Below are 25,106 nucleotides of genomic sequence, written 5' to 3'. Positions count from 1 at the left end.
TTATTTATTGAGCTATCTGTTATTCATTTATCCATTCAAAAATAGAGGTATTATTTATTTATTTACCACAAACGCCTCAACCCCTCACCCTCACTCACCCTCAACCCCTCACCCTCACCCACCCTCAACCCTTCACCCTCAACCCCTCACTCACCCTCACTCTCACTCACCCTCACTCACCCTCAACCCCTCACCCTCACTCACCCTCACTCACCCTCACTCACCCTCAACCACCCTCAACCCCTCACCCTCACTCACCCTCACTCACCCTCACTCACCCTCACCCACACTCACCCTCACTCACCCTCAACGCCTCACCCTCACTCACCCTCAACCCCTCACCCTCACTCACCCTCAACCCCTCACCCTCACCCACCCTCAACCCTTCACCCTCAACCCCTCACTCACCCTCACTCTCACTCACCCTCACTCACCCTCAACCCCTCAGCCTCACCCTCACCCTCACTCACCCTCAACCCCTCACCCTCAACCCCTCATCCTCACTCACCCTCAACCCCTCACCCTCACTCACCCTCACTCACCCTCACTCACCCTCAACCCCTCACCCTCACTCACCCTCACTCACCCTCACTCACCCTCACCCACACTCACTCACCCTCACTCACCCTCACCCTCACTCACCCTCACTCACCCTCACCCACACTCACCCTCACCCTCACTCACCCTCAACGCCTCACCCTCACTCACCCTCAACCCCTCAACCCCTCACCCTCACTCACCCTCAACCCCTCACCCTCACCCACCCTCAACCCTTCACCCTCAACCCCTCACTCACCCTCACTCTCACTCACCCACCCTCAACCCCTCAGCCTCACCCTCACCCTCACTCACCCTCAACCCCTCACCTACCCTCACTCAACCCCTCACACTCACTCACCCTCACCCTCACTCACCCTCAACCCCTCACCCTCACTCACCCTCACCCTCACTCACCCTCACTCACCCTCAACCCCTCACCCTCACTCACCCTCACCCTCACTCACCCTCACTCACCCTCACCCTCACTCACCCTCACTCACCCTCACTCACCCTCACCCACACTCACCCTCACTCACCCTCAACCCCTCACCCTCACTCACCCTCACCCTCACTCACCCTCAACCCCTCACACTCACTCACCCTCACCCTCACTCACCCTCAACCCCTCACACTCACTCACCCTCAACACCTCACCCTCACTCACCCTCACCCACACTCACCCTCAACCCCTCACCCTCACCCACCCTCAACCCTTCACCCTCAACCCCTCACTCACCCTCACTCTCACTCACCCTCACTCACCCTCAACCCCTCAGCCTCACCCTCACCCTCACTCACCCTCAACCCCTCACCCTCACTCACCCTCAACCCCTCACCCTCACTCACCCTCAACCCCTCACCCTCACTCACCCTCACTCACCCTCACTCACCCTCACTCACCCTCACCCTCACTCACCCTCACCCACACTCACCCTCACTCTCACTCACCCTCACCCACACTCACCCTCACCCTCACTCACCCTCAACGCCTCACCCTCACTCACCCTCAACCCCTCAACCCCTCACCCTCACTCACCCTCAACCCCTCACCCTCACCCACCCTCAACCCTTCACCCTCAACCCCTCACTCACCCTCACTCTCACTCACCCTCACTCACCCTCAACCCCTCACCCTCACTCACCCTCACTCACCCTCAACCCTTCACCCTCACTCACCCTCACTCACCCTCACCCTCACTCACCCTCACCCACACTCACCCTCACCCTCACTCACCCTCAACGCCTCACCCTCACTCACCCTCAACCCCTCACCCTCACTCACCCTCAGCCCCTCACCCTCACCCACCCTCAACCCTTCACCCTCAACCCCTCACCCTCACTCTCACTCACCCTCACTCACCCTCAACCCCTCAGCCTCACCCTCACCCTCACTCACCCTCAACCCCTCACCCTCACTCACCCTCAACCCCTCACCCTCACTCACCCTCAACCCCTCACCCTCACTCACCCTCACTCACCCTCAACCCCTCACCCTCACTCACACTCACCCTCACCCACACTCACTCACCCTCACCCACACTCACTCACCCTCACTCACCCTCACCCTCACTCACCCTCACCCTCACTCACCCTCAACGCCTCACCCTCACTCACCCTCAACCCCTCACCCTCACTCACCCTCAACCCCTCACCCTCACCCACCCTCAACCCTTCACCCTCAACCCCTCACTCACCCTCACTCTCACTCACTCACCCTCAACCCCTCAGCCTCACCCTCACTCACCCTCAACCCCTCACCCTCACCCTCAACCCCTCACACTCACTCACCCTCACTCACCCTCAACCCCTCACCCTCACTCACCCTCAACCCCTCACCCTCACTCACCCTCACTCACCCTCACTCACCCTCAACCCCTCACCCTCACTCACCCTCACTCACCCTCACTCACCCTCACCCTCCCTCACCCTCACTCACCCTCACCCACACTCACCCTCACTCACCCTCAACGCCTCACCCTCACTCACCCTCAACCCCTCACCCTCACTCACCCTCAACCCCTCACCCTCACTCACCCTCAACCCCTCACCCTCCCTCACTCACCCTCACTCACCCTTAACCCCTCACCCTCACTCACCCTCACTCACCCTCACTCACCCTCACTCACCCTCACCCTCACCCACACTCACCCTCAACCCCTCACCCTCACCCACCCTCAACCCTTCACCCTCAACCCCTCACTCACCCTCACTCTCACTCACCCTCACTCACCCTCAACCCCTCAGCCTCACCCTCACTCACCCTCAACCCCTCACCCTCACTCACCCTCACCCTCACTCACCCTCACCCTCACTCACCCTCAACCACTCACACTCACTCACCCTCACCCTCACTCACCCTCAACCCCTCACCCTCACTCACCCTCAACACCTCACCCACACTCACCCTCAACCCCTCACCCTCACTCACCCTCAACCCCTCACCCTCACCCACCCTCAACCCTTCACCCTCAACCCCTCACTCACCCTCACTCTCACTCACCCTCACTCACCCTCAACCCCTCAGCCTCACCCTCACCCTCACTCACCCTCACTCACCCTCACCCTCACTCACCCTCACTCACCCTCAACCCCTCACACTCACTCACCCTCAACCCCTCACCCTCACTCACCCTCAACACCTCACCCTCACTCACCCTCAACACCTCACCCTCAACCCCTCACCCTCACTCACCCTCACCCTCACTCACCCTCAACCCCTCACCCTCAACCCCTCACCCTCAACCCCTCACCCTCACTCACCCTCACAACACATATTGTGTTACAATAGGTGTCACATTTGCGAAAGATAAAACTATCTAGAGATGTAGCATAACGACCAGAGCTGCCATATAAGTCACGTAAATACAAAACATGTTGCATTCCAAATGCTATAGGTGTCACTCATCCATTTGCAAAACGAAAAATGTCAAACTCTTCTATTGCGAGACCTATTGCATTTTCAATGCTTGTTTAAAATGTATTTTTATCAAACAAAGTCTTCATATTACACAGATCACGGAAAAAGTCAGTGAACGTTTTCCACGTACAGACCATGGTTTTCATTCATAGCAGGATGAGCATTTTCATTTAACAAAGTTGTGGCGCTTTTACTGCCCATATCAATGCCAGAGGTACTCCCTCCCCTCCCAACATCCCTCCCCACTTCCCCCCAGCCAGGCTCCCAACTCTTGATCAGTCTTAACTCCTGTGGTCTCGCAAGGCCCCCACACTTTTTTGGGACAGTCTCTGCCCTTGTATATCACTTGTTCTGCCCTCTGGCACCAATCCAAGACCACACCTTCGGGTGGGGGGGAATCACTGCTCCCCAGGCCCCTGCAGTACTCCTCTTGGCCACCCCTGCTGCCAATCACAGCCAGACCCCATTGTCTTAGCCTAGAAAGTCTGTATCTGCGAGCATTTCCAAAGAATATGAAAAACGGTGCCCTCCTTTCGACAACCCCTTCTACATAGCTGCGTCACAACCCCGCCAATTTTATGCAGTAATGTCTTTGGGTAGTAGGGCTGAAGTAGAATATTTAGTTGTATCAGTCTGAAACGGGCACGTATGGGTGTCACTCTTGGACTTCGGATAGCTTCTGCCCAGTCCTCATCATTCAAGCCACTCAAATCTCCTTCCCACACCCTCTTCAGAGATACAAGTGGGTCAGGAGCGTTATTGATTAGTTTGTGATAGATCAGTGACACAGCTTTGTCTGGCAGTGCCTCTGTAAGTACTCAGTCTTCTAGGGGGTAGGGCTCCGGGAGCTACTCTCTCGTAAGTGGCACTGAAGTGCATATCCAAGCCGCCAATAGTGAAATTGCTCGGATTCTGCCAGCTCGAATTCTCAGCTGAGGTCTTCAAATTTGATTATGGCCTGGCCCTACCAGACGTTGCCCTAGTGCTCAATGCCCAGCAACTCCCAGGCTCTAAAGCCCCTGAGTCCGACCACCTCGGACAACTACCGGCTGTGCCACAATGGGGGTCATACCTGTCAGTCTTGCTGTCCGACTTAGATGGTTTGTGGCATCTCTCCAGACCCTAACTACCGTCATTGCATGGTATGGCATGTCTCTATCTCTTTTACACCCTTATAGGAGATCTTTGTTGCCCACCCTTCCCATCGCCTCTTTGTCAGCTCTATATGTGGGGTTCTGCTGGTCTATGAAAACCCAGTCATTTAGTCATGAGTTGTGAGGCCCAGTAGTATCTTAAAATGTCTTGGAGTGCCAGCCCCCATCATAGACCCATCTTTGCAGTTTGACCAGTGCTATTATTGAGGACTCCCCCGCCACCACAGTAACTGCTGAATCTCATGGTTGATTTTCTGGAACACCTCTGGTGGGATTTTGTAAGGCTTATTTTGCGTTGCATTCAAAACCGTGGAAGAAACGTCATTTTAAAGAGGGCTGCCCTTCCCATTAGTGTTAATGGAAAGTCGCTCTAGTGCGTCACATCTCCCTTAAGCCTGTCTAGTTGTGTGAGAATGTTCCTTTTGAGGAACTCCTTTGGGTGTCTTGTTATGTACATTCCCAGATACTGGAACCCCTCTGTGGAAATCGGAGCAACAATCATGTGACAGGCGGGCCTTGTGTCCGAGAGCGGGTAAATCACCGACTTGGACCAGTTGATTCTATAACCTCAGTGGTCCCAAAAAATACGAAACACCTGCATGATTCGATCTATGGAGGAGCAAGGTTGTGTAACATAGAACAGAATGTTGTCAGCATAGAGGTAGACTCACTCCTCCCAGCCGCCAGATGGCAGAATCCCCATACCAATGGATCCTGGTGGATCCATGTTGCCAAAGGCTGTAGCAATAAATCAAACAACATGGGGGAGAGAGGGAATCCCTGATGAGTGCCCCTCCACAACTCGAAGCTGCGGGACACCGCACCAGTCACTTTAACCCTAGCCGGGGGAACGATAAAGCAGTTTACCCCAGCACAGAATTGGGGTCCAAAGCCCAGCCTTTCTAACACTGTGAAAACCTAAGGCCACTCAGCTGAATCAAAGGCCATTTGGGCATGAGGGCCACTGTGTCCTCCGTGCAGGAGTCAGTCAAGTGGAGCACCCTATAAAGGCATCTGTTAGGCAAAAATCCCGACTGGTCGGGATGCACAAGTTATGACATTACCCCAAGGATATCCGTGTATATGACCTACAGTCAGTCGGGGTGCTTGCCCTTTTTGTGTATGACTACTATAGTCGCCGTCCTTTGATCTTCTGGTAGGCGGGCAGCTCTACATGCTTCCTGAAACATCTTGAGCAGCGGTTTAGCCACTATTTTGGCTAAACCCTTATATAGTTGAACCGGAAGGCCATTGGGGCCTGGTGCTTTACCCAACTGTAGGTCTCTCAAAGCTCGTGTCAGGTCGTCCTCTGTCAGGTCCACCTCCTGTATCTTGCAATTGGTCGCAGTCAACCCTTGTAGGGGTAGAGCTTTAAAAAGATCCGTTCAATCAACTACCGTCATAGCAGTCTTGGGAGTGTAGAAGCCCTCCTAGTAGGAGACAAAAGCCTCTGCCATTGCAGCATTAGTCATGTGTTGGGTGCCTGAGCCATTCAAAATAGACATCACCCACGAGCGCTGCTTGTCACGTTTGTCAAACCAAGCTGATAGCTTGCTGGCCTCTTCTCCGACGTCATAAAGGAGGTGCTGTGTCGCCACGGTATGTATCTGAAAGAGACACGTTAGTATTAGATTCCTTACCTTAGAATATCCCCAGGCGTCAGACTGGATCCGGAAATTTTTTGCGTAGCAGTACCCTTGCGCACCGGTAGGCGTCGGCTCCGCGTCCGTCGTCGGCGGCGCCGTGATGACGTCGTCGGAGTACTTAGACGCCGCCTCCGCGTGCTGACGTCAGTTCTTCTTTTTTTCCGCGCCAGCAGCGCAGATCCGGAAAAAGTGGTACCTTAGTCTTTTTTGACTAAACTTTTTTGATCTCTTTTGATCGTTCTTTTTCGAGTCATCGACTCCAAACGGTGCCGGTCGGGATGCCAGGTTTCAAGCCCTGTGAGGATTGCGACCGACTGATGTCGGTCACCGACCCTCACTGTCGGTGTCTCCACTGCCTCGGCGTCGATCACGACGACAAGACCTGCTCCGACTGTCGGGCCCTGACTTCGAAAGCTAGGCGGGAGCGGTCCCGTAAGCGGCTCGAACTCTGGCAGTCGGCCCCGCGCCAAGAACGGTCCCGGTCCGGACGGAGGTCGAGGGACCGGTCGCGGGAGAGGAGCCATCGGAGCTCCAGGAGTCGACATCACTCCTCTGGGTCGAAGTCGTCAGGTAAGCACAAGAAGTCGAAGAGACGTCATCGCTCTTCCGACTCGCCCCGACGCTCGCACGACGCGGCCGAGGGTTCTGGTGAAACCGCCCACGCGTCTCCGTCGGAGTCGCAGGCGCCGCGTCCGGCCTCATACCCTCCGGTCCCTGGGCCTAACGCGACGCCGGAGGAGATCGAGCGGTTCCTCATGGCCATGAGGTTCCTCTCTCCTCCAACGGCCTCCGCGGCGCCTACGGGCCCAGCGGACCCGTCTGGGGGGCCTAGCGGGTCGGGGGCTTCGGTCCCGACGCCGTTGGGCGCTTCGGCTCCGACGGCGCCGGCGCCTTCGGGCCCGGCGCCGCAGGGCCCCACTGGATCCGGTTCCGGATCCGGGTCGCCGCCGGTGGACTTGACGACCTCCCCGGCGCCGACCCCCCAGGTGTCACGCGGCGCCGTCCCCGATACCTCCCTCGACCCGGTTCCGGCGCCGAAGCGGCGCCGCTTCAGACGCCGTTCGGAGAGTTTACTTTCCATGAACCGGCCCCATCATTTTCTGACCCTGCGTATCAGGAGATGGATGATAAGTATTGGGAGGGGTCTGAAGACCCTCTGACATGTGAATGTCAGTCCCAGGAGGACTGGACAGGTGAACTTGGGGATGCCAGTGGTCTGGACACTTCGCCCGACACTGGCTATGTCTCACCTCCTACCGTGGCTACGGAGGAGGGGGCAACCTATAGTGTGGTGTTGATGAGGGCAGCCAAGGGCTTGGGCCTTGAGCTCCCCGTCGCGGCCGTGAGGACTAACCTCCTCACTGAGGTCCTTAAGCCGCAGTCATGCTCAGCTGAGCCTCTGCTGCCGTTTAACGAGGCCTTGACCGACGTTCTTTTGAGCACTTGGTCCAAGCCCGCTACAGGTTCGCCTGTAGATAGGAACGTGGCCAGACGCCACCGCCCGGCTCCGGGTGACCCATGTTTCCTGTCCACCCACCCCACCCCCGAGAGCCTGTTAATCCAGGCCTCCAATTCCCAGAACGCATTCCCGTCGGCTCCGCCGGACAGGGAATCCAAGAGGTATGAGCAGTACGGCAAAAAGATCTTCTCCTCCCTTAGTCTGGGACTGCGGTCTTCCAACACCGCATGCCTCTTGGGCCGTTACACCCACTCTCTGTGGGATACGGTTGCGGAAGTGCTGCCAGAGTGTCCGTTGGAGGTACGGGCCAAACTCGGCGAAGCCCTTGTGGAGGGCCGGGATGCAGCCAGATATTCTATCCGGTGTGGGCTGGATACCACCGACTCACTAGGTAGAGCGATGGCAACGACAGTGGCGGTCAGACGTCACGCCTGGTTGAGGTCCGCCAACTTTTCGGCCTATGTCCAAAACACACTGATGGACATGCCGTTTGATGGCCGTCGCCTTTTTGGCGACAAGGCAGACCATGCGCTTGAGCGCTTTAAGGACTCCAGGGCTACGGCCAAGTCCTTGGGCCTCTCGGCCCCGCGCCAGCAATCGGCTGCCTTTCACTCCTTTCGTGGCCATGGAAGGGGTGTACCCACACGTGCTGCCAGCCACGCTCCGCAGGGTAATACCCAACGTGGTGGCGGCCGTGGAAACTGTCGTGGTGGCGTTCGGGGACAGCGACGAGGTCAGTCCACACCTTCCCCCGAAGCATCTGCCTCAAAACCCTCCTAGTCCGTGCTTTCAGGCCTCCTTCCGGAGCGACCGTTGCGCTCTACAAATACAATCATAAATCATAAATGTGACGCCAGTGGGGGGCAGGGTTCGCCATCACCTCCTCCACTGGCGCACAGTCACATCGGACAGGTGGGTGCTGCAGATCGTCCAAAGGGGCTACTCCCTCCCCTTCGAAGCGACTCCTCCAGCCATGCCACCGCAGAACCACCGTGTATCGGAGGATCATTTGCGACTTCTGCAGGAGGACGTTACGGCCCTCTTGGCCAAGGGGGCCATTGAGCGCGTTCCTGGGCCAGAAGTAGGGTGTGGTTGCTACTCCCACTACTTTCTGGTACCCAAGAAGGGCAAAGGGGGCCTACGCCCTATCTTGGACCTACGGAACGTCAACGGCTTCCTCCGGAAGGAGAAGTTCAAAATGCTGACACTGGCTCAGGTCTTAGCTGCCCTGGACCCAGGAGACTGGATGGTAGCGTTGGACTTGCAGGACGCTTATTTCCACATCCCCGTCCTGCCGGCCCACCGGCGCTACCTGCGGTTCACGGTTGGCCACGAGCACTTTCAGTATACCGTGCTCCCCTTCGGCCTTACCAGCGCCCCACGGGTGTTCACAAAAGTGATGGCGGTGGTCGCAGCTCATCTGCGCAGGTTAGGGGTTTCAGTCTTCCCCTACCTCGACGACTGGTTGTTGAAGGCGGGCTCGCACCAGACAGTCGTCAGCCACCTCCAGACTACGGCAGATCTCCTGCACCTGCTGGGGTTCTCCATCAATGTGCCGAAGTCACACCTGTGCCCCTCTCAGAAGCTCCTCTTCATCGGAGCGGTTCTCGACTCGGCGCGGTTTCGGGTTTATCCACCCGAACAGCGGGTCTTGGATATTCAGGCTCTGATTCCCATCTTTCAGCCGTTATCCCGGGTCTCGGTCAGGTTGACGCTGCGGCTTCTGGGGCTGATGGCCTCCTGCATCCTACTGGTGCATCACGCCAGGTGGCGGATGCGGGCTCTGCAGTGGGACCTGAAGTTTCAGTGGGCCCAGCATCAGGACAACCTCTCCGACCACGTTCTGATCTTGGAGGGCACTGCGAGACAGCTGCAGTGGTGGCTCACGGACCGCGATTGGGTCAGCGGAGATCCCTTTCCCTTCCCCAACCGGAGCACGTAGTTGTAACGGACGCGTCCCTCCAGGGCTGGGGAGGCCACATGGAAGAGGCGGAGATCAGAGGCCTCTTGTCTCCGGCGGAGGCCCGGCTCCACATCAACCTGTAGGAGTTACGGGCGATTCGTCTAGCACTGAAGGCATTCCTCCCCTCTGTCCGGGGGAGTGTAGTGCAGGTGTTCACGGACAACACCACCGCCATGTGGTACTGCAACAAACAGGGCGGGGTGTGGTCGTGGACCCTTTGCCAGGAGGCTCTGTGGCTCTGGCAATGGCTGGAATGCCAGGGCGTGACCCTGGTGGCTCAATACCTGGCAGGTTCTCTGAACGCCAGGGCGGACGAGCTCAGCCGTCGGTGCATGATGGATCACGAATGGCGTCTGAACTCGGACGTGGCACAAGGCCTCTTTCAGTGATGGGGAGAGCCTTGGTTAGATCTATTCGCCACCGAAGAGAACGCGCAATGTCATCTGTTCTGCGCGTTGGAATTTCCAAGGCGGCACTCGCTCGGAGACGCTTTTCGTCGCGAGTGGAGTTGCGGTCTATTGTACGCCTTTCCGCCTATACCACTTCTGCCCAGAGTGCTGAAGAAGATCAAGCGCGACCGGGCCCAAGTTATCCTTGTGGCTCGGGACTGGGCACGAAGGTACTGGTATCCAGAGCTACTTAGTATGTCAGTCGATCCCCCGGTTCGTCTGCCTCTTCAGGAGGACCTTCTGTCGCAGCAGCAGGGGACGGTCCTCCACCCAAACCTGTCCAGTCTCCACCTCCATGCTTGGAGATTGAGCGGCGACAGTTGAGGCCATTTGACTTGCCTCCTGAAGTCTGTAACGTCATTCTGGCAGCCAGGCGTCCCTCCACAAAGTCGGTATACGCCTGCAGGTGGAACAGATTTGTGGCATGGTGCACAGCAAAGGCTGTGGATCCTCTTGCTGCCCCTCTCTCTGAGATTCTTCTCTTCCTTCTTTCTCTTGCCCAGCAGGGCTCTGCTCTGGGCACTATCAAGGGCTACCTTTCTGCCCTTTCAGCCTTTCTGAGGCTGCCTGATCAACCTTCTTCGTTCAAGTCCCCTATTGTAAATAGATTTCTAAAGGGCATCACACACACGTTCCCTCCTGTTCCGTTTGTGATGCCTCAGTGGGACTTGTACCTGGTTCTTATGTTTCTGATGTGCGCTCCCTTTGAGCCACTTCACAACTGTCCTCTCCGCCTTCTTACTCTGAAGACTGCTTTCCTGGTTACCATCACCTCTGCCAGGAGAGTGAGTGAGCTCCAGGCCCTTTCTTGTACTCCACCTTTCCTTTCTGTCCATCCGGACAAAGTGGTGTTGCGTACTAAGCCATCTTTCCTGCCCAAGGTTGTCACGGCCTTCCACATCGGGCAGTCTATCACCTTGCCAACCTTCTTCCCGCCACCGCATCCCTCTAAAGAGGAAGAGCGGCTCCACCGTCTGGACCCAAAACGTGCGCTCTCATTCTACTTGGATCGCACACGCCAGTTCCGGGTGGATGACCAACTCTTTGTTGGCTACGTGGGCGCTAAGAAGGGGAAAACGCTACACAAGCGGACCATCTCCCGGTGGATCATCTTGTGTATCCAGGCATGTTACTCCTTGGCTAAAAAGGAGCCCCCTGTTGGATTGCGGGCTCACTCCACCCGAGCCACGGCGACTACAACTGCCCTGGGCCGGGGAGTGCCCCTACAAGACATCTGTCAGGCAGCTACGTGGGCATCGCTGCACATGTTTGCAAGACACTACTGCCTGGGCAGCCAAGTCCGGAGGGATGGCTTCTTTGGCCGTTCCGTCCTCCAGGACTTTCTGGTGTGATTATTGGTTCGCAGACCCACCACCGGGGTTGGTATTGCTGGGGTATCTATTCTAAGGTAAGGAATCTAATACTAACGTGTCTCTTTCAGATGCACAAGTTACTACTTTTGTAACGATATATCTGTAAGAGACATTCGTTAGTATTAGATTCCTTACGGACCCACCCATCCTCCCCGTTCTGCGAATCGATATCTAGGGTTAGGGTTACCCCCCTTCAGGGCCCTAGTTTCAATAGCACCAGTGTTGGTTTTTAACATGGCTCACCGCTTCTGGCGCGGAAAAGCTGTGTCTAAGAACTGACGATAGCACGCGGAGGCGGCGTCTACGTACTCCGACGACGTCATCACGGCGCCGACGACGGACGCGGAGCTGCAGACGACGCCTACCGGCGCGCAAGGGTACTGCTACGCAAAAAAAATCCGGATCCAGTCTGACGCCTGGGGATATTCTAAGGTAAGGAATCTAATACTAACTAATGTCTCTTACAGATATATCGTTACACAAGTAGTATCTTGTGCTTCCGCGCTAAATCTTCTGCCAGTGCCCGCAGGTCCTGCTGGCTCATCCGCAGCTTATGGCAGTGCTCAGCTTCGCCTGTTAACTTTGCCACCTCCTCCAAGCCCGCTATCGCCTTTTCTAACGCTGAACATTGCAAACTTGTGTCCTCCTTCTTCCCCCCCATCAGTGCCTGTGACCATCCCCTCTTAAGAACTGTCTTGAATGCCTCCCAGAGAATAGGTGCCGATACTGCAGATGCCTGATTTTCCTTAAAGTATAAATCTGCATATTCACGCCTCTTATTTTCCACCAAGGATCAATTCTAGGGGGCATAAGGTAGCCACTGTTCATGCTCAATAACTGAAACTTAACCGGGGAGTGATCTGAGATCCCCCTAGCATGGTGTTGGGCCAAGCGCAACCTGGATACCTGAGACTGAAGTGTGAAAATGTGATCTATCCAGGAGAATCAGCCATGTGCGGCAGAAAAGTACGTATATTGTCCCTGTTGAGGATGGGACTCCCTCTATAGATCCACTAAGCCCATTAGTCTTTACGAACTACGGCATTGATCCACTCCCCCACCCCTCTAAGCATTCCAACTACCTTCTCTGTCAATCCCTACATTCATAACAGCATTCATTTCGTCTACCATAACAAGGATCCCTGTCTGTAAGGAGTCTGGGAGTGCCATTCCTTGGATTGTAGGCGGGATGTACCTCGAACATAAATTTTGTACAACACCCTCCTATGTCCCCGACATGGCAACGAATCAGCTCTGGGCATCATGCCACACCTGATGGGATGTGAAAGACTGATTTTTTTGTAAGAATACCCCCACCTCTAGAGTCAGTGGTATACCCAGCATGTGCACGCAAGACATATCCAAATCGGTCTAGTGCCCTGGACTGGCTTCCTTTCAGATGCTTACTCCTGCAGCAACACTATGTTCCGGCCCATGTGTTTTTAAATGTGGCAGTACAAGAGTATGCTTTATCACGTTGCTCAGGCCATTGACATTCTAGGACCAGATACTCAAGCCTTGCACTTCAACATGCTTCCCTACCATCGATCTTTTTATGCGGATCCTGTCACCTGGGCCGATGACTCCTTCCACCACTATGTGCCCATCTACCCTTAAAACCTGTCTGAGCACCCCCCTCTCGTAGTAGTGTGTGTCACCCAAAGCCAAAAACTCTTTTACCTGTAATACCTATGTAAAACCCCGCAACTCCCCCTACCCTGCATTGAGTTTTGAACTACCCACTCCTCCAACTTGCAGAGCGCCTGTCACCCCTCTAACAGCATCTAGTAACTGGGGTTAACTATGGCTGCCAAGACGAGTATAGTTCGGATAAAATCAATGATCCTAGAAGTGCATCTCCAGTAAAAATAGAAAATCAGAAAGCTGCATCATCACTACTGAGGCCAGTACAAAGTTATCGGAGTTCAATGTACCAGCCCCCACACATCTCACCCCTGCCACTCCCCCGCAACCCAAAGGTTGTCAGTCTCAGTCTATATTTCACATCCCTTACAACCCCTTCCAGCACTGTCTGCTCAGTTCACGCAGGATTCTGCAATCTCTGCTGTTCTGTCAGGGGGGTTCCCGGGCCACTCCGAAGCGGTTCAGCCCGCCTTCACCCTTTGCTCATCGCTCTACCACCTTCCATCTTTCGAGCTAATCCCACACCTCCTCTGGCATGGTGAAGTGGCAGGTTTTTCCACTGGCGATTATTCTCAGCTTAGCAGGAAAGAGCATCATGTATTTTATTTATTTCTCCCGCAGGGCTTTCTTAACTTCATCAAAGCTTTTCCGCTGGCACTGAACCTGCAGGGTGAAGTCCAGAAAGAAGTGGATCGTTGCGTTGTCAATGCATTAGCCTCTTTGCGAGCGAGCCACCTGAAGGATTGCATTCGGTGTAGTTGAGGATCCGTGCTATGATCGTACATGGCGGAGACCCAGGCCTGGGGGGGCGGGGAAGGCCAGCATACAGTGAGCCCTTTCCACCGAAAAGTTGGACAGTCTCTTAGTCATCTTGTCATAGAGTGGGGTGGGATCAGCAGTCTTACTGATCCCATCCCACTCTAGGGCGAGGTAAGGACTGCTTCCTCTCTCATTGGCTGAACCAATGTCAGCAAATGAGATGATGTGGCAGTCCCAACCATCCAGGAGCCTTAGTGGCCGAGGTCACTACTGCAGCTGGCAAGCTATTTTTTTGTTTGATGTTTGCATGCATGCATGCATGTGTATGTATGAATGTATGTGTATTTGTGAGTGTGCTGGGGATGGGTTGGTGTGTGTGTGTGTTTGTGCTTGTGAATGCATGGGGATGTGAGTGTATGTATATAGGTGAGTGTATGGGTGTGGCCCACCTGCACCTTCTACCTGAATTACCTTGACGCCACAAAGGCTTTGATCAGAATAATAGTATATCTTCCGAATATATAGTGAATTAATATGCTGCTCATTATAATGAACGCCATAAAGATCTGAGTTTTGCTGTAACTTGCATATGAAAGATTCTAATGCCAGATTAAACAGAAAAGGTGAGCGGGGGCAACCTTATATTACACCCCTACCTAAATTAAAATATGATGTAATACCATTAATGTAAATGTCAGCGTGAGGGGAAGTGTATAAAAGGGATATTAAAGTAGTAATCTAATCTTGACTGAGTCAAATGAACCGGAGAAAGTGTTAAACTCTCTTAAAGTAGGGAGGGTTGCATAACTTCCATGCATCTACTACCACTCTTCTTTGATTGTGCTGACAAAGATCTTTTGTGTTTTATTGGGGTTAAATTTGGTTCTGGAACATCTGTCAATAAAAGGATAAACAATTTGGTTAGGTTCACCTGCCAGCACAAGGTTGTCTTAAGGGTAATCCATGTGCTTTTGGATAATAGTGAACTAAAAATGCCAATCTCTAGAGTTGGCCCATAAATATTAAGAATGGAAATCAGAATATCATTAATAAAAAGCTGGTAACTAATCATGCTCCTTCAGTGCTTGCATTTTGAAAACTCGGTTGGATATTTGGAGATTTGTTACATAAAGCTACAACACAGTTTATTTCAATATTTCCTAGAGAAAATAAAACTTCATCTACCGAGCACCTTTTCAGTTTTAAAGACTCAGATTCAATGAAAGTCGACTGTTTTAGAAGTGCAATGTCCCCTTATGTTTTAGTAAATGAGACAATAATTGTTGAACCCTTGGCATTCCAAGATATAATTTTAAAAGACATTAAAAAGGTAACACACATCCATTCAGATTGGATATATTGTAAAGGTAATTACATATATGCATATTGAGAGAAGAAGTGAATTAAGGAAGAATGATGTAAATATAGTAAAAGTAAAGGAGAAAGATGAAAGAGGAAAAGGAAAGAAAAAGAAATGTATAGAAAATAGATAAATGGCACATCAAGAAGAAATACAAGAAGGATAAAGAGGAGGAAAAATAAAAACATACCTACATAAGACAAAAAGATAAAGGTGTTGAGGCCACATATTGAAGTTGGCACCCCTAGACCCGAAGCGTGTTGGTTGATATTGGATGATATCCACCTGGGACCTCTGGGCATCCCACCCTGGGATCTGAGACTGCTTGTTTCTTGTAAAATGTATCTACCTGTTTTTATCCCAAAGTATACACCCTGGGATCTGAGACCGCTTGTTTCTTGTAAAATGTATCAATCTGTTTTTATCCCAAATGTATCCACCCCTCCTAAGTTTTTTGTATACCACTTGTCAATCCAGTAAAGCACTCTGATACACTTACAGGTCTAGTTCGCGCTCTATAAAACAATAAAAATAATTAAAAAAATAAGTTACCAATGAAAAGGCAAGGGTGAAAAGGGTAAACTTTTGCATTGACGGAACAAAATGCTGGTCTTGTGCTCGAAAATTCTTCGCGTCTATCATCAGTACCTTTGGCAACGTCTTGCAAAAATACAGGATATTCCCTGGCCACATTTGTTTCTCAACTTTGGCCACTGGTATGACTTTAAGTAAGTCTATATTAAGAAGTATAAAATAACTCCTATATGCCTATTTAGTTGAAGAGGCAGTGATAGGTCTGTGTCCCAACCTAAGTGCTGTTTGATTGTCGAGTAGTGGCAATTCTGACAGATCCAAGAGTTTAGTAATACATGAGCAAAAAAAATAAATCCTATTAGTGTCCTCTGTGCATTCCGCTAGGCCATACATTTATTTGGGGGGGCTTATGAATGGTGCACTTTGTTCCTGCATCTCTCAGTGCTGAGAGACACAGTTGGGGGAGTGGTATTCCTCCCAGCAGCAGTTCATTCAGATTTCATCAGATGTATGGTACATGAGTGTCTTTCTTGAAAAAGTTTCGTAAATTATATCTGCAGGGCCTTCATGTGTGTAACAACGTACATACTGTAAACATGACTGTTTTCCTTGCAGAGTTGATTCTTAAGTCTGTGAACTTCTTAGACTGTTATATTGCACCAGATTTCTTTACGCTCTCTCTGGTACACCCTTTGCGGTACATCCTTTGGACTTGATGATAGTAGAGAGTAACAGGACTGATTGGATGAAGGTCAAGCCCTTGCGGAGGGGCGGGATGCGGCGCGTTATTCCATCAGATGTGGACTGGATACAACGGACTCGCTGGGTAGGGCGATTTCCACGACGGTGGCGGTTCGCCGCCACGCCTGGCTGAGGTCCGCCAATTTCTCGGGCGATATCCAGGCCACGCTCATGGACATGCCTTTCGATGGCCGTCGCCTTTTTGGCGACAAAGCAGATAGTGCACTTGAGCGTTTCAAGGACTCCAGGGCTACGGCCAAGTCCTTGGGCTTGTCGGGCCAGCGCCAGCAAACTTCTGCTTTTCGCCCCTTTCGTGGCCAAGGAAGGGGCGCCCCCACACGTCCTGCCAGCCACAGGCCGCAGAACCAGCCTCAACATTGCCGCGGACGTGGTAACCGCTGAGGCGGTGCCGGGGGACAACGGCAAGGTCAGTCCACATCCGCTCCCGCAGCATCTGCTTCAAAGCCTTCTTAGTCCGAGCTTTCAGGCCCATTCGACGTCGGGGGCAGGGTCCGCCATCACCTCCTCCACTGGCGCTCCATCACATCAGACAGGTGGGTGCTGCAAATCGTCCGAAGGGGCTACTCCCTCCCCTTCGAGGCGACCCCTCCAGCCATGCCACCGCATGTCGGGGGATCACTTGCAACTTCTGCAGGAGGCAGTTATGGACCTCTTGGCCAACGGGGCCATCGAGCGCATTCCTGGGCCAGAAGTAGGACGTGGTTGCTGCTCCCACTACTTTCTTTTACCCAAGAAGGGAAAGGGAGGCCTGCGCCCTATCTTGGACCTCCGGAGCATCAACGGCTTTCTCCGGAAGGAGAAGTTCAAGATGCTGACTTTTGTACCACTCCTGGCTGCCCTAGAGACTGGATGGTAGCGTTGGACTTGCAGGACTCATATTTCCACATCCCCGTCCTGCCGGCCCACCTGCGATACCTGCGGTTCACGGTAGGCCACAAGCACTTTCAGTTTACTGTGCTGCCCTTCGGCCTTACCAGCGCCCCTCGGGTGGTCACGAAAGTGATGGCGGTGGTCGCAGCTCATCTGCACAGATCAGGGGTTTCAGTCTTCCCCTATCTCGATCACTGGTTGTTGAAGGCGGGCTCGCCCCAGACAGTCGTCTTCCACCTCCAGACTACGGCCGATCTCCTACACTCGCTGGGGTTCTCCATCAACGTGCCGAACTCACACCTGTGCCCCTCTCGGAAGCTCCTTTTCATCGGAGCGGTTCTGGACTCGGCGCAGTTTCGGGTTTATCCTCCCGAACAGCGGGTTCGGGATATTCAGGCTCTGATTCCGATCTTTCAGCCTTTATCCCGAGTTTTGGTCAGGTTGACGCTGCGGCTCCTCGGACTGATGGCCTCCTGCATCCTTCTGGTGCATCACGCCAGGTGGCGGATGCGGGCTCTGCAGTGGGACCTGAAGCTTTAGTGGGCACAGCATCAGGGCAACCTGTCCGACCAAGTCCTGATCTCGGAGGGCACTGCGAGTCGTTGCAGTGGTGGCTCACGAACCGCGATTGGGTCAGCAGCACATCCCTCTCCCTACCCCAACCGGAGCACGTTGTAGTGATGGATGCGTCCCTCCTGGGATGGGGGTGCAACATGGGAGAGGCAGAAATCAGAGGCCTCTGGTCTCCGGCGGAGTCCCGGCTCCATATCAACCTTCTGGAGCTGCGGGCGATCCATCTTGCACTGAAGGCATTCCTTCCTTCTGTCCGGGGAAGTGAAATGCAGGTGTTCACGGACAACACCATCGCCATGTGGAACTGCAACAAGCAAGGCGGGGTGGGGTCGTGGACCTTTTGTCAGGAGGCTCTGCACCTCTGGACATGCCTGGAACACCAGGGCGTCACCCTGGTGGTTCAACACCTGGCAGGTTCCCTGAACGCCAGGATGGACGAACTCAGACCCGGTGCATGATGGATCACGAATGGCGTCTGAACTCGGACGTGGCGCATGGTCTCTTTCGGCAGAGGGGAGAGCCTTGGTTAGATCTATTCACCACCAAAGAGAACCCCGCAATGTCATCAGTTCTGCGCGTTTGTATTTCGAAGGCGGCACTCGCTCGGAGACGCTTTTCGTCGTGAGTGGAGCTGCGGTCTGTTTTACGCCTTCCCACCTATACCGCTTCTGCCCAGAGTGCTGAAGAAGATCAGGCAAGACCGGGCCCAAGTCATCCTTGTGGCTCCGTACTGGGCACGAAGATAATGGTATCCCGAGCTACTCAGCATGTCAGTCGATCCCCCGATTTGTCTGCCTCTTCAGGAGGACCTTCTGTCGCAGCAGCGGGGGACGGTCCTCCACCCAAACCTGTCCAGTCTCCATCTACATGCGTGGAGATTGAGCGGCGACAGTTGTGGCCATTTGACCTGCCTCCTGAAGTCTGTGATGTGATTCTGGCAGCCAGGCGTCCCTCCACAAAATCGGTATACGCCTGCAGGTGGAACAAATTTGTGGCATGGTGCACAGCGAAGGCTGTGGATCCACTCTCTGCCCCCCTTTCAGAGGTTCTCCTCTTTCTTCTTTCTCTTGCCCAGCGGGGCTCTGCTCTGGGCACTATCAAAGGCTATCTCTCGGCCATTTCAACCTTCTTGAGGCTTCCTGATCAGCCTTCTCTTTTCAAGTCCCCTGTTGTAAATCGGTTCTTGAAAGGCATCACACACATGTTTTCTACTGTTCCTTTCGTGATGCCTCAGTGGGACTTGAACCTTGTACTGACTTATCTGATGTGCGCTCCCTTTGAGCCACTTTATAACTGTCCTCTACGTCTTCTGACTCTTAAAACCACATTCCTGGTTGCCATCACCTCTGCCAGGAGAGTGAGTGAGCTCCAGGCTCTATCTTCCAAACCTCCTTTCCTCTCTGTCCATCCGGACAAGGTTGTTCTGAGGACTCGTCCTTCTTTCCTGCCCAAGGTGGTTACAGCCTTTCATATCGGGCAGTCCATCACCTTGCCTACCTTCTTTCCGCCTCCGCATCCCTCGAAAGAGGAAGAGAGGCTCCACCGTCTGGACCCAAAACCTGTGCTCTCCTTCTACCACACGCCACTTCCGGGTGGACGACCAGCTCTTTGTTGGTTACGTGGGCGCTAAGAAGGGACGGGCGGTGCTGAAGCGGACCATCTCTCGGTGGGTCATTTTGTGCATCAAGGTTTGCTACTCCTTGGCGAAAAAGGAGCCTCCTGTGGGGCTACGCGCCCATTCCACTCGGGCCACGGCGGCTACTACTGCCCTGGGTCGGGGAGTCCCTAAGCCCTACTGCCTGGACAGCCAAGTCCGGAGAGATGGCTTTTTTGGCAGTTCCGTTCTCCAGGACTTTCTGATGTGATCATTGGTCCGCAGACCCACCATCGGGGTTGGTATTGCGGGGGTATCTATTCTAAGGTAAGGAATCTAACACTAACCTGTTTCTTTCAGATGCACAAGTTACTTACCTTTTGTAACGATATATCTGTAAGAAACAGTAGTTAGTGTTAGATTCCTTACCGCCCCACCCTCCCTCCCCGTTCTGCGGACCGATATCTAGGGTTAAGGACATCCCTTTCAGGGGCCTAGTTTTATGGCCCCAGTGTCGGTTTCTATCATGGCTCTGCGTTCCTGGCGCGGAAAGCTATGTACAGAACTGACGTCAGCATGCGAGGGCGGCGTCTAAGTACTCCGACGACATCATCCCGGCGATCACTATGATGGATGCGGAGCCGCAGACGACGCCTACCGACGCGCAAGGGTACTGCTGCCGAAAACTTTCCGGAGCCAGCCTGACGTTTGGGGCTATTCTAAGGTAAGGAATCTAACACTAACTACTGTTTCTTACAGATATATTGTTACCGAAGGCGCTGGCCAAAGAGCCATGCGAGAGCTCAAAGCTCCCTGCTGCCAATCAGTAGGAATGACCTGGCCCCTTCCTGATGCTCAGTTCGGTTGCTGAAAAATAAAATGGTAATAAAAAAACTTTATTACCATTTTTTTTCTCAGCTCTGACCTGGGACTTTTGTTTGTGGGTCGACGCTGCTCAGACAGGAGCCGTCCTCATTACCTTATCTCCACTGGTGTTTATCCTTGGAACAATTCTTATTGACAAATCATAAACCCAGATTTGATTTTTTTAAGCAAGAAAATATCTGCTAATTGGGAACGGTGCGTGCAGGGAGCTCTCATGAACCACACAAAATAGAGAAGCGTATGCATTATTATGCTCACTGCACATGGAATAGAAATAATGGATTTGAGAATCAGTTTTGCATTAATCAAAAGGTAGATATTCTCAAACTTTTGGAATACGAAATATGCAAGGTGCATCCTATTGCAACAACACGCATCAGTATTTAAGATGAACACTGTCTTTTAAAAACGTAAAACAGCATGCCTTTACTAAATGTAAACAACTGCACCGTTCCATGTATTATAGCAATTGATTTCCTGTATAAAAAATATTTTTTTGTTTTCTTTCCCAGCAAACTTCAAAACGCGTAAATTCCTTGAACTCTGTGAAAGCAGTCCAACGTTCTGATTATTTATAAATACATCTTTTTATTGGTAAAAGAAGGACAACCAAAAACAGCAATACATTTTCACCGGATCAGCAACCAGAACATGTATCTATTGTTGTTGACTTTGTCAGCAAGCCAGTTTTCTAAATCATCGTGTCATTATTTGTGTATTTTATATATTGTTAATAATGCATTTTGTAATTAAAGTGTACAAATCAAATCAATTTGAGTCTTGATTTTCTATAAAAAATAATAATGAATGTATTAGCTTTGGCTTAGCACTTTTTCATATTTTGGAAATACTGTAGAGTGTCTTAAAAGAAAAAGATGTTTTTTACTTTTGTTTTCTTGTTTATTTTCACAAATGAGGCAGGAATGTTGTAATAAGCACAAATACATGAGTGGAAATAGCCTGCTTGATTTATTAAAGACTTTCTTCACCTCCCATCAGGAGCAGAGACCAGACTATCTTACCCCCTTCAACGTTGCCTTTCAAGTTATCCCAGCTCAGGCCAGTGGTTTCAAACTAAATAAACCAATTATCCATGCATTGTTCAAACACCTCCATCATCAAGCCACTACTTGTATACTACTACTTTGCCCCCGTTCGTAGAAACATTTTTAACAACACAGTCACTCAAAAGATTCATATGCAATTCTGTAAATGACGAGATCATTTTCACACTACTTCTTATACGTCTTTATTTCAATGTTGATTTTAGGGTTCTTATTAGTTGATAAGATGCTTTGAATATCGAATCATCCGAACTCTGCCTTTTATATATTCATATTCATCACCGATAACACCTGCAAAACTGGATTCAGCACCCGTTTACAGACATGAACAGACGATGACGCATGGCTGGAGATTTGCACCCTCATTGTGCCGTACCCACGAGACCCGAGGGATACATATGTTACGACCATGTGGTTGTACACTCTCTAAAGCTATTTCTGAAATACACACCTGCTCCGTTTGCACGGATTGAAACATGGGCCTCATCACAATTCCCCAGCTCCTGAAACACTCTCACTATTTCAAATGTAATTACAATCCTTTGAGGCAGCTGATTTCTTTTGGTAACAACAGGGCCCTTGTGGGTGTTCTTTCTTTTTGAGATATGGTACAGGTTAGATGTCTTGCAGCAACTCATTGTACATTTTCTCTTTTTTTGAATTATTTTGTATGTATGCAAGATGACATATTGCATTTCTCGATTACCATACTGTTATGTATTATGAATAAGGAAAAAGATTTTATTTATTTTATTTATTTATTTTAACGACTTGTAGAGCGCCTGGTGACCCGAAGGCATCCCCGCGCTGTAATGATAAGATAATAAACATATTCAAACAAAAAAAATCCTTTTCACACTGCTTCTCCAACACTCCTTACCACGCTCATTTTAACTCTTAGCTCTGCCAAGCTCCTTTCTCACAGTCAGTAGGAAAACCATTTTGTGCTCCACAACACCATTCCTAAGACAGTAAATCCCTCTATGTTGTAGGAAGCACAAGATGGTCTGCTGCGTGGGGGTCTCACTTATCCAATCACTGACTTCTCAAGCACAGCTCGTGTAGTTTTGTGCATGTCGTATTATTATTTTGCCCTTTTCTAGCCAATTCAGCACTTGGACAGATAGCCACACCATCTATCTACCACTATTGGAGCTAGTGTTATCTAGTCAGGGCACAGAGGAGTTAGACTGTATCTCTACAGCATTTCACTTGGTACCTCTTACCTTTGTATGAACTGTTAAACTGTATGTCCTTGTTATGTGATCAACCTCTTCTTCCCATTATGGTCCTCCTCTCCCTGCTATGCGGCCACATTCCATTATGATCAGTGCAGATGTTTCATGAGCCATTCCGTTTTTCTCCAAGTAATGCATCATCTTGTGTGTTGTCCATTGCTCGCTGTTAGCAGTCACTAGAGGCTTCCCTACGAAAGACCATGAACCGTACTACCCTACACAGTGGCTCAGTATTTTGGCCACCACAAATAGTATCCCAATCGCATGATCACAAACTTCAGGGCAGCTTTCCTGACGCAAACAATGGGTCTGGGATGTCTTACACTATTCTCGTACAGCACATTAGGAACAGCAGTGTTTCAGGCCTTCTTCTAATTACAGTAAAAGTCATTCATTTTCCCAACTGTTAAGAGAACCAGTCCCCTTTCTTACTCTGATCTAGCGTTTCATGTTTCTGTGGTGATCATTTGCCTTGCCTTTCAAACGACAAGTTATCTAGCACTTTATGCTTATTCCTCTGATACCAACTTTAAGGAAGGACCTGCTTCACAGCAGTTACTCCAGTATTGCAACTTTCATAGATTCCCAAAGCTTGTATCATTCCCCGTCGTCGGAATGGGAGTTTCGATAACCAAAATAACATAGCAGTAGATTCCATTTTGTAGCATATCCACCATCAGATTAACCTCACCCTATAGAACCCTCCTGAGAGAGCCTCAGATTTTCTACTGCACGTTGTGCTAAGGGAGTCTCCTTTGAGCTCTGCTCACATCAACTCTAGTTGACTATTTTTCTGCAGTTTTTTCTTCAGAATTGTTTGATATTTCGTCTTGGAATATCTGACTAGGAGAAGAAAGCCCATTTTAAGGCTTGTTCCACCTGTGGCAAGAAAAGTTTGTATGCGGAGGACAGGCATAAGGACTGCATATATTGCCTGTACTCTGACCACAAAGCATCGGACTGCAAGATCGATCTGCCGCACCTTTTCAACAAAGACTCTCCGGGACCGTGAGGGTCGCCTCCTCACCTGGCTCCAAAAACTGAAGTCGAGGAAGGAAACACTGTCAAGTGACAGCGATGATTCATCATCTGCCACTTCGTCCAGAAGGTCATTGAAGAGGGGTAGGGCTTCCCCTTCACCATCTACAGACCGTCACGCAAAGGCCTAAAAAAAGACCCCTCGTGAGTCTGAGAGCCGGAGTCCTAGCAAATCTCCTCACCATGGTGTAAAGGAGAGGGAAGGACTGCCTTCAGCTGGAGCAGTGGTTGAGTCTGCTAAAGCTTTCAAAAAGCCTTCTTCTCTAACATCATGAGCACTCATACCAGCATTTCTTTCATCGTCAGGAGGACGCTGGCCAAGAGATGATTTCTGTTCCTTCTTCCCTCTTGGCATATCTTCAGGGCATGTTGCTGGACTATAGGAAGACATTCTATCAACCTCCTCCTCCCTTCATTTTCTGCGGTTCAAGATGTGTCTGCTCCACCAGCTTCTTCTGTGGTTTCGCCAAGAGCACCATCCCAGATGGTATCACAGCCGCAGGTCATCAGCCCAGTTATACCTCCGGTGGTTCCAGAGGTACAGGACGATTCCTCGGACGAGGATCACGACGATAGCAACAGGCCTGGCAAGTGTGTGGAGTGGGATGACTATGTGATACCGGACCTAGCTTCTCCTACTACGGATACAGTTGATTCTCCCCTGGCAGACATTGGGGGGTTTCACAAACTGATGGAGAGAGCCTCAAATAGATTTAAATTTCCCATGCCTTCTGTTCAAACAGAGTGTTTTCTTTATGATTTTAAAGAACCTTATCAGAAAATGGTCCGTTCCATTCCTATTGTCGGTTATCTGGGACGAAGGATTAAAGGCAATGAAGAATCCGGCTACTGTCATTCCAGTCTTGCCATGCCTGGAGAAAAAATAAAAGGCCCCTGATGATAGTCCAGCATCCTTAATAGGTCAGCCGAAGCCGGATTCGGTAATATCGCAGGCGGCTCAGAGAAAATCACGCAACCCTTCTGCGCCCCTGACTACTCCTCCTGATGAAGGCAGACACCTAGATAATACAGGGAAAAGGTTTTCCTCAATGGCGAGTCTTTTGATTAGAGCGGCTAATGCGTTGGCAATTCTTGGCAGATACGATCGCCAGATGTGGTGCGACCTCTCACCATATTTAGACCAGCTGCCGCAGGAGTCCAAGGTGGAAGCAAAGAAGATTTTGCAAAAGGGAGAGGCTACATCAGCAGAGGTGATCGACTGCACTATGGATATTGCCACAACGGCTTTCCGCTCTCTGGCAGGCGCAGCTGTTCTTCGTCACC

At 51.5% G+C, this 25,106-nt stretch overlaps 1 protein-coding gene across 4 annotated transcripts in view; it reads left to right on the top strand.

Annotated features, from left to right (window-relative positions):
• POLE2 (DNA polymerase epsilon 2, accessory subunit) overlaps positions 1-21,254 on the top strand; it is a 490,721-nt gene extending 469,467 nt beyond the window's left edge. For all 4 annotated transcript variants that reach the window (XM_078659706.1, XM_078659707.1, XM_078659704.1 and 1 more), the window contains one exon: positions 20,995-21,254. In XM_078659706.1, the coding sequence (XP_078515832.1) occupies positions 20,995-21,013 (19 nt within the window). In that variant the 3' untranslated portion in view covers positions 21,014-21,254. The remainder of the gene's footprint in view (positions 1-20,994) is intronic.
• Positions 21,255-25,106: the final 3,852 nt, after the last annotated feature.

The sequence above is a fragment of the Lissotriton helveticus genome, chromosome 9, assembly GCF_964261635.1.
Source record: "Lissotriton helveticus chromosome 9, aLisHel1.1, whole genome shotgun sequence".
Classification (NCBI taxonomy): domain Eukaryota; kingdom Metazoa; phylum Chordata; class Amphibia; order Caudata; family Salamandridae; genus Lissotriton; species Lissotriton helveticus.
This window is presented reverse-complemented; position numbering and strand designations above follow the sequence as displayed.